Source organism: Physeter macrocephalus, chromosome 13, assembly GCF_002837175.3.
Source record: "Physeter macrocephalus isolate SW-GA chromosome 13, ASM283717v5, whole genome shotgun sequence".
NCBI lineage: Eukaryota > Metazoa > Chordata > Mammalia > Artiodactyla > Physeteridae > Physeter > Physeter macrocephalus.
The window spans coordinates 85,273,381-85,287,928 of record NC_041226.1 but is presented as its reverse complement, the minus strand read 5'-3'; the positions used below and the strand labels follow the sequence as shown (position 1 = coordinate 85,287,928).

General features: G+C 49.4%; 1 protein-coding gene across 4 annotated transcripts in view; it reads right to left on the bottom strand.

Moving 5' to 3' along the window:
• Positions 1–14,548, bottom strand: part of TSC1 (TSC complex subunit 1) — a 50,635-nt gene that overhangs the window by 215 nt on the left and 35,872 nt on the right. For 3 of the 4 annotated variants that reach the window (XM_028497223.2, XM_055089408.1, XM_055089409.1), the window contains exons 16-23: positions 13,872–13,915; positions 12,944–13,110; positions 11,964–12,146; positions 10,958–11,068; positions 9,673–9,795; positions 6,560–6,747; positions 6,317–6,478; positions 5,407–5,911 (exon numbers count right to left, since the gene is read on the bottom strand). In XM_028497223.2, the coding sequence (XP_028353024.1) occupies positions 5,407–5,911; positions 6,317–6,478; positions 6,560–6,747; positions 9,673–9,795; positions 10,958–11,068; positions 11,964–12,146; positions 12,944–13,110; positions 13,872–13,915 (1,483 nt within the window). Of the gene's footprint in view, positions 1–6; positions 5,912–6,316; positions 6,479–6,559; positions 6,748–9,672; positions 9,796–10,957; positions 11,069–11,963; positions 12,147–12,943; positions 13,111–13,871; positions 13,916–14,548 lie in introns of those variants that run through there. The other variant, XM_055089410.1, reaches the window with a different exon arrangement.

Sequence of the window (14,548 nt, the reverse complement as noted above, 5' to 3'; positions counted from 1 at the left end):
GGCAAGACACAATCGGCAAGGCTCAGGGTCTGTAAGCGTTTGACAACTTCGGTGCCACCTGGGCTCCTCCAAAAGGGCTGTATTAAACCCGATGTGCCGGCCAACCCCTAGGAAGGCAAGCACCCACCAGAAGCAAGGCTGGATGGCTGTGCAGACCCGGCCCGCCACCTGGTTTTGAGAGCTTTCTGGTAGAGATGGCTCCAGTCACCTCCCCCCACAGCACCATGACACTGCGGGAAGAGCGTGAATTTGAGGCAGATAAAGGTAGGATTTGTGGCTCTTTGCCAGAACAAAAGGGTCTTACAGGGACTAAAGCCAGATTCCACTTGTCAGCAACCCCTCCAGCCACCCAAGGTAACCAACCAATCCAGACCCTGAGGCTTTCCATCTTTGGACAAGTTCCTACTTTGCCTATAAGCCCCTCAGAGGCCAACATGAGTCACTTCATGCCAATACAGCAAAGTAGTGCAAAACAATAAATTTTTATTTGTTCACAGTTAAACACAAGCAACCGCCTTGACATTTTAGAACATTCTAAGAAGGACAGCAAACCCTTTTGATTCCAATCCCCATTCACTAAGATTGTACCATTTCCTCTTGCAGTTCGCATTTATGGCATGTGATGTGGATTGTTTGACATGCTTTTAAGATCAAGACGGGAGGGTGTAACCCTTTTGACAAGAGGTGACTTGCTTGAATTTAGCTAAAAGCAGTCATCCAAAAAAATCTCTTTTTCAGTGACGGGACCCCTTTGAACTGCAACTTAGCCACATACGGTTGATCCATGCTGAGTTACAAAGCGAGATTATGTCTTAGCAAAATCTGTTCCTCCAGAATATATTTATGGTCCATAGACGTCTTCTGAAAAGTGATCACTGATCCTTCCTAGTGCAAAATGCCTGGCTGCCTCTTCAATAAGCCAAAGTATCTGCTGCCAAGAGCAGCGCCGTACCCTCCTGTCCGAACACCGTATCGAGGTGGGGAAAGGGAGGAGGGGTTGGCCTGGGTGGGGGGAAGGGTCCCCTCTAAAAGGTCTACTTCAATGGTTCAACTAGTCTACTTATCCCCGAGGATGGACAATTTTGTGGCACCGGGACGGGAAGGGGGAGAGAAAGCTCCTCTGCCTTCGTTAACTCGTTTCAAGGCCAGAAGCCATCGTGGGCCCAGGTGCTCGACTATCGCAGGCAGGTTCCCCTTGCAGCTACAGCCATCTTCTCTCAGGGCGGCACATACAGACTGCAGGACGGAGCGGAGAAGACGGAAACACCGCTCCCCCGGGCACATCAGAGTCACGGACGGGGAAACGAGCCACGTGGGGACAAGGGTCACAGCAGCAGCCCGGGGGCCAGGCCCCAACCTCAGTGTGTTCTCTCATCTATAAAGAAAAGCTTAATCAAGTGCAATCAATTCCTCTGTCGTGCTCTGGGGCAGGGCAGGGGCACATGTCCGAGAACTCTGGATGTAAACAGATCCGCAAACATCTTCCCATACTCATGGCTGGTCCATTTTAACGCACGTACCTCGAAGAGTGAAAATGCCCAGAGTGAGACGTGCCGATTTGGGGCATTCCACGAAAGACAGCTTTCTTCCCGACGCGGGACACACGCTCCTGGGTGGGCTCAGGCTGCTAGCGGAGCCACTGTGCGGAGACGGCGCCTCTCAGAGCGTCCGCACGAGGTGGACGGGGCTCCACCTCGAGGGCAGCTCTGGGCTGAGTCTCCACTCTGCCCAGACCCTCCTCAGACCTGTCCACACTTTCTAACACCTCTTACTGCTTTTGGTTAGAAAAACCGCATCTCCATGTACTACTGTCTTTCACTCGTTCTTCAGTTATTTCTTTCTGGCTTCAAGTGGTATGTTCTAGTATTTGGTGAAAATTCACATTGACTGGTCATAGCACTTTTGTTATATTCTCTACACAGAAACACCCAATTTTTTTACTCTCAACTGTGAGTCTGAACCGCTGTGGTCTCCACGGACCCTCTCTCATCATCATGATCATCTTATTCATCCTCTGTACAAAACTACTAGAGTTTTATCTTTCTCAACAAAAACACTGGAAACTACATGTGCTGTACAGCAAATGGGGACGGCCCAGGTCTGGAGTTTTGTTTCCCACTGTCCTGGTTTTGCCCAGTGGGGAGCCGGCCTCTGTGGCCATGGTGGCACGGTGGGCTAATCTTTCCAACTGTCAGTGGCTTCCAGGACATTTTCCTGGACTGTAACAGTTTACCTCTTAAGAAGAGTTTGGACGATTTCCACCTAAACACATTACATATATTCTGGCTCACAAAGCAGCTTATCTATCATTTCTCTCTACACTCACAGAGCCTAATAAGAACCTTCAGCAGCTTATTCGCAAAGGTTGGGCAGTTTTCCCTCCTGAAAAACTCCGCCGACAAACCGACGGAGGTCACATCTACCCCCGCACCTTATGTGGTTGGTCCCAGCACGCATCTCCAAGGAGACCTCTGACCCAAGAAATGGTCTTCATCTCCTACCTTTGGATTTCAGTTAGCTTTCTTATTCATGACCAGATATTTCTTCCAATTCCACAGTAACAAATTTCATAGACTTGTGACAGAACCTTGTCAAAAGCTTTTTTAAAATCCATGAAAGTTCTGATAGAGATCCATGTACTTATTTACCTGTAGTAGATTCAGGAACTCATTTTCTCTATGGACACCATGCTATCATCTCCCCTCCCGCCACCCCCGCAATGATACTGTAGTGCTCCCTTTTAAAACAAGGTTTCACGCTCCCAAGACTCCCAAGAAGCGGACTCCAATCTTCTCTCAGGGTCTACGCTGACCCTGGTTAGTGTCAGGTGGTGAGCGGAACAGCTTATGGACATTGGCCAAACAGCTCTGAAGCAGGCAAGCCTGCTCCAAGTGACTCTGGTGGAGGTTAACCCTAACGTCTGTGAATACAGGCTCTGCCTTGAACGTGACGGTTCTACTGCCTTTGCCCTGCCTGTTCCCAGGCCTGAATTCTCTCTCGGGAGTTCCTCTACCACTATCACCTTTCCATCCTTAAAAATACTCACTGCAGCATAATCGAGCGACCCGCTGACTCTTGGCAAGTCTATCATTTTCAAAACCAAGCCAAACTTTATTATCGACTCAAGTCCTTTGCGACATAAAAGCCTAAATTTTCAGGCTGGGTAACTTCAGCATGACTCCAGGCCTTGGCTGAATAAAATCCATGGCCTCCTAGAGCCCAAAGGAAGCTGAGTGCAGCTGCTGGGGTCAGCCGTGGTTATAAAGCTGAGCAAACGGATGCCCCGGCTGGAAGAGTATGCCAAGGGCCTCCAGCCCGGGCCCCAGTCCACTTTACCACGCTGCCTCCTTCTTCCCTGTATTTTTACAATCTGTCCATTAAAATTTTTTTTTTTTTTTTTTTTACATTGGCCTCCTTGCTTTTGCAGTTAGGGTAAAGGCTTTGATTTAAGTGCCTGGTATCTTTGTTCTGTGGCACAGATCTCCTGGGCTTGGGGAGGGGATAAGCATTTAGAAACAGTTTTAATAGTTACCTTGTAACTTTTCTTTTCCTGGATTTGTTCATGTTTTCCTTTTCTAAATAAAACTGTAATAGGAAACCAGAAGGTATTGGATTTTAAGCTTTCCTTTGGAAAAAGCTGAATTAAACATCCGTGGTGTCGTTAATATTCCACATCAGGCACCCAGCGGCAATTGCTGGCCCCGCGCTGGGCTGGAGCAGCCTCAAGCTGCTCCCTCAAGCTGGGATCCATCAGTCACACCCAGAAATCCTGTCCCAAGGAGGTGGTCTGCCAGTACAGCCATGGTGACGTGGAGTCTCATTCTCTAGCTCCCTTTAGTTATTTAGGAGGCTAGAATATTTATTGCCACACTTGAAAAAACAGACTTTTACCCTCATGTGCTGGAAGCTTCCATATGCACTAAAGTTTCGTACCATTTCAGTCTGCCGTTTCCCTCTTCATGGATGAACCCTTCTACACTTTTAACTGAAAGATGAGAAAGAAAAAAGCCAAGTTCACTGGCTCTTTCCTACCAGTCTCCCCCTGCCTCAGCCTCGGCTGGATCACTAGGCAACAATTCTTAGGCTCCTAGCATTCATTTCAGGAGCACCTGCTGAGTTCAGATTCTCTGCCACGACCCATGTTCTGACTTGCGTCACCTCTCCCAAGCACGTGCAGGCAGCCCACTGGGCCCAGGCCGTCAGCTCTGTCAGCCCTCTCCAGGACTCTGCTTTAATGCTCTGCCATGACCGACACGTGCAAGGGGAACAGCATCAAGCCCCCTGCAGGGTCGGCCCCTGAAAGTCAGCACTGGTGTGAGAAAGCTGTTACCTTTCTGGTGGCCTAGAATCTACTACAGCAAGGCAACTCTCACAGCCTGAGATACGATGGTCATAAAACTTTGAAGAAACTCTTTGGACCTTCAGAGCCTTTCTGCTGCAGCATCCCAGAGAAGCTGACGTAAACAGGAGGCACACGGGACAGGGAAGAGAGGCAAACAGCTAGCACCGCCCTGCCCGCGGGGGCAGGTCCTCAGCCCCAGCACTTTCCTTTTCAGGGAGCTGCTCCAGCCACCATCCTCCCTCCTGCAGAGAGCACGCCTGACCACCCACACCCCAGCCTGTAATCAGAACAGTACCAGCTTTCGAGCAAACGCCACATAAGCAAGAGGTAGTGGGGCAGGGGGACAGAGCGTTCCCAAAGGGGAGCATGGTCTCCACAGTGCCAGCTCCAGACTTTTCCAACTACAGACCTTTGTTCACATGGAACTTTCTAGGAAGCTGATCAGAACCGCCAAAAGAACTTAAGAGAGAATAAACCATTGTTTTTCTAGATCTGCGGCTTTAGATGATGGATGTTAGAACCAAAAGCAGTGACAACATCTCATGTAAAAGCTCTCGTGTGAAGATGATCAGCTTTGCACGTCACATCCTCCTGGAAAGGGACAAAACCAGACTTACCTGTGACGCCAACAATGACCTGGGCTCACGGAGAGCCGCCCAGAGAACTGAGCTTCAGGGAAGGAGCGGGTGGTGAGTTAGACTCCAGGATTACATTTGGCCTCATATTGCACAGGTTCAAAGGACACAACCATTTGGGGGGAAAAGGAAGAAAATAAAGCTAGTGAGGAACGCACCCTGGCCCTTGGGTTAGTACACGCTGCCAGGTAAATGAAAGAGAGGGTGGCCGAAGGGAAACTGAAGAGGCATTTCCATGCCACATCCAAAAACCGTTCTGCATTCAGTCAACTGTCAAAGGAGCCCCCCTCCCACTTCCTCTGCGGGAGCTAGCCCCTCAAAGCCTGGAAACGGGAAAGCTCTGAAGCGGGCACTCACACCTCCCGCTCTAGGCCGGCGGTACACAGTTAACGCTGACTGACGTCGTCCCTAGCTGTGCTCGTGCTGCACCTCGTTGTAGTCCATGATACGGAGCTGTCCCACGCTGTCTGGCTTCGGGGGAGGTGGCTGCGGGCCGTCTAGGTTCAGGGGAGGCTTGGCTTCCACACCCGAGTCTTTGCCCAGCTCTGTCTTTAGGGTCTCAGAAAGGCTACTGCTGGTCAGGCTGTCCTCATCACACTGGCTCTCACTCTTATTACGGAACAGCTCTCGAGCCTTCATGCCCAGGAAGCTTTTTGAACTGGGAAGGGAGCCGACAGTCACAGGGATGCCCGTAGCGGGCTCTCCCACGGCAGTCTCCCACCGACTGCCCAATGGGGCCGCCCTCGGGTTTGGGGGTTTCTCCGGGGTAGACAGCTCACTGCCGCTGCCGCTGCTGCCTCCGCCTCCTCTACTTCCGCCGCCGCCCCGGGCACCGCCGGGCCTGGGGGGCTTGGCCTCCCCGTTAGGGCCAGATGCCTCTTCATTGTTGTGCCCTGTCACAGAATCCAAGCAGCCGTCACGACAACAGTCGAGCCTGTAAGAAATCCGAGGACGAGAAAGGGAGCTGGTGGTTGCAGTGCCCGTGTCTGGGAAGCAGGGAATTACCCCGACGCGCGCTCGCACGGACGCTGAATTCTACCGGCCCGCTCTACGTTCTAGGAGAGAGGACTCCCGCGTCGAGAGCTCATGAAGAGAAACCTAAGCCACAGCCAGGGATATCAGACGGTGATCTTAAATAGGAACGCTTCCCAGGACCATTACCAAGTGCCTCGGGCCCCAGGACAAGGAACTCAGGATGGCTGGGCGCTCTGAGGGACGCAGCTGAGAGCTGCAGGCTCGCCTGTCAGGCTGGGACCGCTGCTAACACCACGCGATGCCTCCCTGCTCTGGCAGCGGCAGCCTCACGACAAGGCCACGGCTGCCGACTCCTTGCTCCTACCTTTCTTCCGCTGCTTCGGCTGCTTCTGTTTTCTCTTCTTCAAGTTTTTTCAGGAGGCCATCCTTCTCCAACCTGCCGTATAAATCTAAGATCTCCAATTCAAACACTTGGGTGATCCTCTTCTGAGCTTCATACCTGCTCTCTGCGGCCTGCAGCTGTCCTCTGAAAGATACAGACCACCCCAGAATGTGGGAAGCTCTACTTAAATACCTCACAGCAAAAACCTTTCCCCCTGAAAGTTACCTTGCCTGGAGTTTGACATCCTCTAAATATTTTTTCTGTTCCAAAAGAAGGTGGTCTTTCTTGGCTAGATGAGATTCCAGTTCCAAAATCCGTTTTTGAGCAGTATCCAGCCTCTGATTCTGCTGGAGAACATGGCTTCTGTTTTTTTCTAGTTCTTTCCGATATGCAGTTTTCATCATTTCTACTTCCTGAAAACAAAACCAAACAAACAAACAAAAAAAGGAATTGGAGTTAGTACTTTTAGAAAATGAACATGCCATATCCACTTTGAAAAATCAATGTAACAAACATTGAGAAGGTACTTTATTAGTATATTGCTAGTGGAAATAGAAACTAGTACAACTTTCTGGAAAGTAGGCTGGCAGTAAGTACCTACTAATCCTTCCCTGAAATCTATCCCTTAGGAAATCATTTGAAACATGAATAGACATTTGGGCACAAAAATAATCAGCACAGCATATTCAGAAGAGCAAAAAACTAGAAACTATGAAGTCTAACATCAAGAAGATAAGTAAATTAAAGTACATCTTCTATTTAATGACTTTTTAAAAATTATGTGTATCAAAGATAAAAAAGCAGATTATAAAGCCACGTGAATAGTGTGATCAACTATGTTAACACACACATTCTGAAAACACGCCAATATTCAGTTATGATTTCGACACAGTGGCGGTGCCGTTCAGTGCGGTGGAGGCGTGGGCCGGCGCGGTGGAGGCGTGGGCCGGCGCGGTGGCGGCGCCGTTCAGCGCGTGGTGGTGGTGGAGGCCGGCGCGGTGGCGGTATGGGTCGTTTGTTTTCTTTTCTACTCTTCTCCCTCCCCTAATACCAACTAAGATAAGGCTAGAGACGCAACAGGAATGAACATCTGCAGACCAGGTACCCTGACAAGGTTTGTCAATCATGCCAGGAAGACAACCTGCCCCGCTGACCGATGGAAACAGCAAGTGTGCGCTATGCTCAGAAGAGAGGTGGAAAGGATGCTTTTCTAACAAGTATATGCTACGTTTGTGTTGTGTGGCTTTTTTATTGTGGTAAAATATACATAAACTTAAAATTACCATACATTTGTCTTTTTAAAAAGATAATAAACCATAAGGAGCAAGGAGATGAGCTTCCCTGAAGGCACCCCACCTCGAAGATGACAAGCAAGCCCAACGCTTCCTCGGCCAAAACGGGATCGAGTTAAGCTCAGGACCGGGACCAGATCATGTGGCCGTTCCAGCTATGCCTAATGGCTCCAGACTTCGGCATAGGTTAGGTGAACAAACTGAACTTTTGTCGGAAACGACAGTTAAGTATTTATGGAGAATCAAGCAAAGTATTGAACTAGGAACATCTATGCACTATCACTAACTCTCACAGCCATGTAAGAGGGGCTACACCCAGTACCTACCAGCCATTCCCCACCTGATGCTCAGATACCCATTTCTCGTCCCCTACTTGAGTGAACAAGAGGAAGCCCAGCTCCAGGTCCAAAAACAGGTTCAAAGCCATGGCTGGCTAGGGATGGACACATGACATAATCGTGGCCAATAACAAGGGTGGGAGGTCTGGTGGAGAGTTCCTGGGAAAGGTTTCCTTGATGAGAGAGACCCGCAGGAGGCGATGCTCTCCTCCTGCAGGGGACATCATGACATCTACCTGTGGCAGTGTTAACTGTGGCACACACTTTGCAACCAGGAGCACAGACAGCCCAAAGACAAGGTTGAGAGGATAGGTCGGGTGGTGCAGAAGAGGGGAAAGAAGCAGGCTCCTTGCTGCTGTCCCTCAGCTGCTGACTTGACCAACGTGGAACTCACCTGCCCCGGGACTTCTTGTCAAGAGATATAATGAAACTCTTTATGGTTAAGCCAGTGGAGTCTTTTTCTGTTGCTGCCAAGTCAGCATCACCATGCACATCTTATGAACTGAGAAGCCCGGCCCAAAGAGGTCAGGTGGCTTGCTTGAGGTCCCAAGGGCGTAAGCGTTCCAACCAAAAGACAGCACCGTGGCACCCATCCACCATTCTCTTGGGAGACTTAGGAGTGTGTTTAAGTAAGCTTTTTCAGAGGTTCTCTAGTCCCTCCGGTCTCTTTTCCCTTCTTTCTTTTTCTGAGGCCATTATACTTCCAAAATAAGTGAGAGCTGGTTTCTAGAGAAAGTGCCACATTTAGCATCCTTCTAAAGGGAGTCTGAATCTGAGAGCTGAGAGAAGCTGAGAAATTAGAATAACTATTATGAAAATTCCATCTCTCTGATTCTAAGACTACTCCCTACATTTGGCCAAGGAAAAAGAAAACAAAGTTTTACAAAGCACAAGCCCAAGAAATCCTAAAAAGAAAGCCTGTGTGTGATGAAGAAGTTAGTGACAGGAAGCATCTAAGCATTTATTCTTAAAATTCCATTCCCAACTCATTCACCAACATTACCCGAGGCTATTTATAAAGTGACATAAAACTTCTGCCTCGACACCACTGGTAAGGCACTAATTAACGTAAGATCATCCCGATGCTGGCCTTGTTGCCGGGACTGAACCACCATCTGCTGAAATTAAACTCAACATTATGAAAAAAAAAAATATTTATAGCAGTATAAACCCACAGCCCTGAGAGTTATATGCTAAACAGAATTGGCTCCCCATCCTTTTTCTTTATCTGTTAGCCTGTCTCTCTCTCTCTTTAAAGAAGGGGGCATGGGTAAGAGAAGGAAAACACTTTTGGGACTTCCCTGGTGGTCCAGTGGTTAAGACTCCACGCTTCCACTGCAGGGGGCACAGGTTTGATTCCTGGACAGGGAACTAAGATCCCGCATGCCGCGCGGTGTGGCCAAAAAAAAAAAAAAAAAAAAGAAGAAGAAGAAAAACACTTTTATCACTTAGTCTGTACCAATTACCATTATGTGCTTTCACATATAACTGATTTAATTTCAAAGCAACCCAACTAAGGGAAACAAGTTTGTGTGATAGCTGAAAAGTGCCTGTGTTGCCAGACCAGGGAGAGGTGGAAATGACACTAGGTCTGCCACGCCATCTTTCAGGAAACAATTCATAAGCCATTCTCTGTGCCGTGCCATAGACATATCGCCTGGGTCCTAACAGCGTCCCAGGTAGGGTCTGGCTCCCCAAGCCCACATACCTTTGTGGTGTCTGAATGCTTGTTCTGCAGTTGTTCCAAATACAGCTCGTTGACTTCCCCAAGAACCAACAGCTGCCTGTTCAAGAACTCCATCTGCTGCTGGACCGACTCACTATTTGAGAGCTAACAAAAACACAGAAACAAGCAAAGTGAAAGATCTGACGACAGAAAGCTAGCAAATGGACATTAAGCAGGGAACCAGCTAGGAGCACACTATTCCAGGGCTGAGTCAGTGTAAACAACCCCCACGGTTTCAAAGGCCACACCACAACGGCTGGTGGGGAGGAAGGCAAACAAGGGCAACAAAAATGGACAGAAACGTACTTCAAAATTGTCCCTATGCAAAGGGGAAGGGGCGCAAATGCTCCACACCAAAACTGGCCACCCACAGGGCACCTCGAGGAGATGGGTATGTACACAACCACCACGGCAGGGACGTCAGGCCCAGGGGGATAAAGCCCTGGGGTAAACCCACAGGTTCTTGAGTAAGTGATTTACATACGAGTGCAATGACTTCCAAAGAGGGAAAGATCACAGCTCAAAAGCCTGAACGAACTCTTCACGTTTATGTAAACGAAGTATTAAGAACAAGTTCCCGGGATACACACAGACCAGGGCTCAGGCTAGGTAGCTCCCTGCCGCAGGGCCGTCCATGCACTGTCTGATGTTTAAGAGCACCTCGGCCCCTGCCCACTCGATGTCAGTAGCATCAAAAACGTCAACCAGTGGTGGTGCAGCGGTTAAGAATCCGCCGGCCAATGAAGGGGACATGGGTTTGAGCCCTGGTCCAGGAAGATCCCACATGCCGCAGAGCAGCTAAGCCCACGAGCCACAACTACTGAGCCCGCGCTCTAGGGCCTGTGAGCCACAGCTACTGAGCCCGCGAGCCACAGCTACTGAGCCCGCATGCCACAACTACTGAGCCTGCGTGCCACAACTACTGAAGCCCGCATGCCTAGAGCCCATGCTCTGCCACAAGAGAAGCCACCGCAGTGAGAAGCCCGCACACGGCAGCAAAGAGTGGCCCCAGCTCGCTGCAGCTAAAGGGGGCCCGTGCGCAGCAATGAAGACCTAACGCAGCCCAAAATAAATAAAAAACAAAACAAAACAAAAAACGTCAACCAAAAATGTCTCCAGACACTGCCCAATGTCCCCTGGGGGGAGGGGAGCAGAATCACTCCCTGCTGGGAACCCCTGACGCAGACACACAAGTAATACACGTGTGCTGTCTGGAGGAAGAACATCAGCAGTGGTGTGAGCACGGCCCAGCTCGCCCGCCTCTTACCTTCTGAGACACTTGGCTGAGCAGCAGCTCGGTGTGGCACACCTTGCTGTTGGCCTTCTTCAGTTCTATGCGCAGCTCCGCGATCATGTTCCTGCAGTCCTCCAGCTTCGTCTGCCCAGGGAGACGTGCCAGGGAGTTACAGAGCGCCGGCAGGCCAGCCCACAGGTGCACCTGGCCGTCGGCCCAGAGAACGGGGAAAGCCTCGTGCCTCTGTTGCTCTACTATTCTCGGGCCGTCGGGCTTAAAACTAACTTCTTAGTTTTAAAAAGTTACAGTTAATTTCTGAGTTTCTGACTGATTACCAAAAGGAAAAACAAAAAACAAAAAAACCCTTAAATCTGCAGTTCCCAAACTGTGCACCAAAGAGCCCTAGGGTTACACAGCAGGCTCACAGAGGTGCTGTGGGGCTAGTTTTAAATTTTGAGGGAAACACAGCGACATCTACTGGTCATGATGTGAACTACTAGCTAGAGGGAGCTCAGCGTTTCAGTTATCAGGTGTTCTACGTGCCTGTGGAACACGTATTATCCTTGCAAAGCTGGGCTTGTAGGTGGTTGCTGTGATAAACATCACCATGGGAAAACCAATGTGAAACAGGAATTGAGGACGTCAGTGTCTCATCTGATTCCAAGGTCTGAGACTCGGCAGTGCCCAACAGGTACGCACACGGCATTTGTAAGTGACCGTGGTCACTCAAAAATGAGATAGAAAATTGAAAAAAAAAAGTATGTGTATTATTTTCTAACAGCTACTAAGTCGTTAGGACCTAAATCCTAAGTTGTCTGGATCTACTTACTAGGCAGAACTGTTAGATGTTTCTTTTGGCTGTGGAGTACCAGGAAAAAATTACTGAAACGCTAACAGAACCGTGAACCCAGAAAGCTGGGGACCCTCTGCCTTAAATAAAATGTACCTGACGTGAAATCTACCTGCCACGATTTCAGAGATGAATCAGGTGCTTTCCCGCCCTTTCCTGGCGGCCTCTGCTGGGCGCTGCAGTTCGTACCTGTAACTCCTGGCTCTGGTTGTAGAACTCCTCCCGGTCGTGCTGAAGCTGTCTGATCTGGCTGTGGAGCTGGGTGACCACCGTGTCTCGCTGCTCCTGAAGCTGACTGTATCTGGCTTGTTCTTTCTGCAGACTAACCTTCCATATCTGGATGTCTTTCTCTTGTAACTTCAACTGGTCTTTCTAGCAGAAACCAAAGAGGCCATCATTTTAGCTGCCTTCCAGCATGGGCAGTGACCCTCAAGTTCAATGCATGCTGCAGACACTTCATCTGAACAGGCACGAGCTAACCACAGGCCCAGAATCTGACAGCTCACTGCTGTCGAACTTGGCTTTTGGTCAAGGGTTTCCAAATTCCACATTAGCAAATGGATCAAAAGTTGCTTAAAGGACTTTTCTCAGCGATCAACTTGCTCCTGATACTTTCAAAAGTCCTAAGCACCAGCCCTGAAGTAAGTGCTGGTACTGGCCAAGGTCACTAAAGTGACGAACACTGACTGAAAGCTTACCTTGCACCAGCAATGGGCAAATGCTTACTGACACGGTTTTTTTAACCACCACAGTTAGAAAGCAGATGCTGCTATTATTGTTCTCACTTTACAGAATGGATAACAGAGGCCTCCAGAGGCTAAATGACTTCCCTAAGGTAATGAGGGTTAGAGCCAAGGTCACTCTCCAGGTCTGACTGGCTTAACTGCCCTCCAAGTTCCTGCCATAAAACTGCTTCAGGAGAGCTGGTTTTACATTTGGAGAAACAAAATCATCTTTTGCCTCTGTTATCATCGTAGCCAATTACAGACCAACAGACACAAAAAACTCACTTGTCCCCGTGGGTTCGCAGAGCTGCAAGGGAATTCAGGGATGTGGCCGTTCACGTGTTAACCTCAGAGACGAAGTGACCTGCCCCAAGCCGCACCGGCGGGCAGAGCCAGGACGGAGAGCTCTGGCCTCGACCCCCACCCGGGCCCCGAGGTGCTCACCATGGCAGCGTTGTGCTCCTCCAGAGCAGCTGCCCTGATCACCTTGCGCAGGAGCCGCCTGTTCCGAAGCGCGTGCTGCTGCCTCTTAAAACGCTCATAGAGTAACTGGTTGTGCAGTAAAAGCAACTGGTTACGGAGGGAGCGGGTCTCATCTGAGGGAGCGGAGCCTGATTGTAAAGCAGAGGGAGGGTGGCAGAGATGCCTTTTACATAGCGTTCAGTCAAGCCCAGGTCGGCCAGCCGTTTGTTAGCTTAAGAAACACGATTCTTCTTGAAGAAACAAAGTCACTCACTTTGCAAATGACCACCTGGTTTCCAGCCACAGTCACTCACTGGGGAAGGGGGAGGGGAAGTACCTACTACCCATCTTCCTTTTAAAGGAACGCACAGGGGTACAATGTAGGATGGCTCTTTGAGAGCTCCAAGTGTTTTTCCCCACAAATCTCCTATCTGTCTATCTATCTCTGTATCTCTGTATCTATGTATCTGTATCTATGTATCTATGTATGTATCTATCCATGTATCTATGTATGTATCTATGTATCTATGTATGTATCTATCCATGTATCTATGTATGTATCTCTGTATCTATCCATGTATGCATGGCTCCATCCCTTGCTCCTTGGCAGGCTCTCACTTAAGAACTGTCCCAGAACCACTCACCGCACTTGGATCTTTTCTAGAGAAGGCTGGCACGGGGCCTGCCTCTTTGCACTTCTGCTCTCAAGCACGTGGTACTTGCCACTTTTCAAAAATAGGAAATGCTGACTTTGCAACACGTGAGAGACTCTGTACCCAAGCAGATAACCCGGCTGGAGCAGTAGGGAAGGGAAGATGTTTCCTACAGGGCACCTACTTCAAGGACAGAAAAGGCAACAAGCAAGCAGGATCTCTAAGGGCTGGATTTGGAGCTAAAGTAACAACTTTACCTCCGAAGTGGGTCCAGTCGACAGACTTGCTGGGTAAAGACAACCTAGGAAAAAAGTTTTTGAGTGACAAAGTTACAGATCTTACCTAGAAAAACTTAACTGGACTTTTCATTGCAGCCACATTAGATCACTTCCTTGTGGTCACAAGTGCACAGGCATGAGAAAGTTTCAAACACAAAGCCCACCTGGGGTAAGAGGAGGGGCCTTATAGCAGATGGAAGGGGCCCCCATTAAGCACGATCAAGTTTCCAGAGTGGAAAGGCCCTAACCCGGAGCTCATACTGTAGCCTCTGAATTTTGGTCAGCTCTCCAAGGCAACTGAGTGATCAAACACACTGAGAGCTGTTTTCAACCCTCTCTGTTGAGAAGCCTACTGTTGCCCAAGGTTAAGGAAAAAGCAGGTAATTTACCTGAGTCTACTGCACTGAACTTCATTCAAAAAGAGATCTTAAACATGACAGTTATCTGTCAAATTCCACCTTAGGTTATTCTACAGAAGAAAAATTAAAACTAGCATTCCGGGGCTTCCCTGGTGGCGCAGTGGTTGAGGGTCAGCCTGCCGATGCAGGGGACGCGGGTTCGCGCCCCGGTCCGGGAAGATCTCACATGCCGCGGAGCGGCTGGGCCCGTGAGCCATGGCCGCTGAGCCTGCGCGTCCGGAGCCTGTGCTCCGCAAC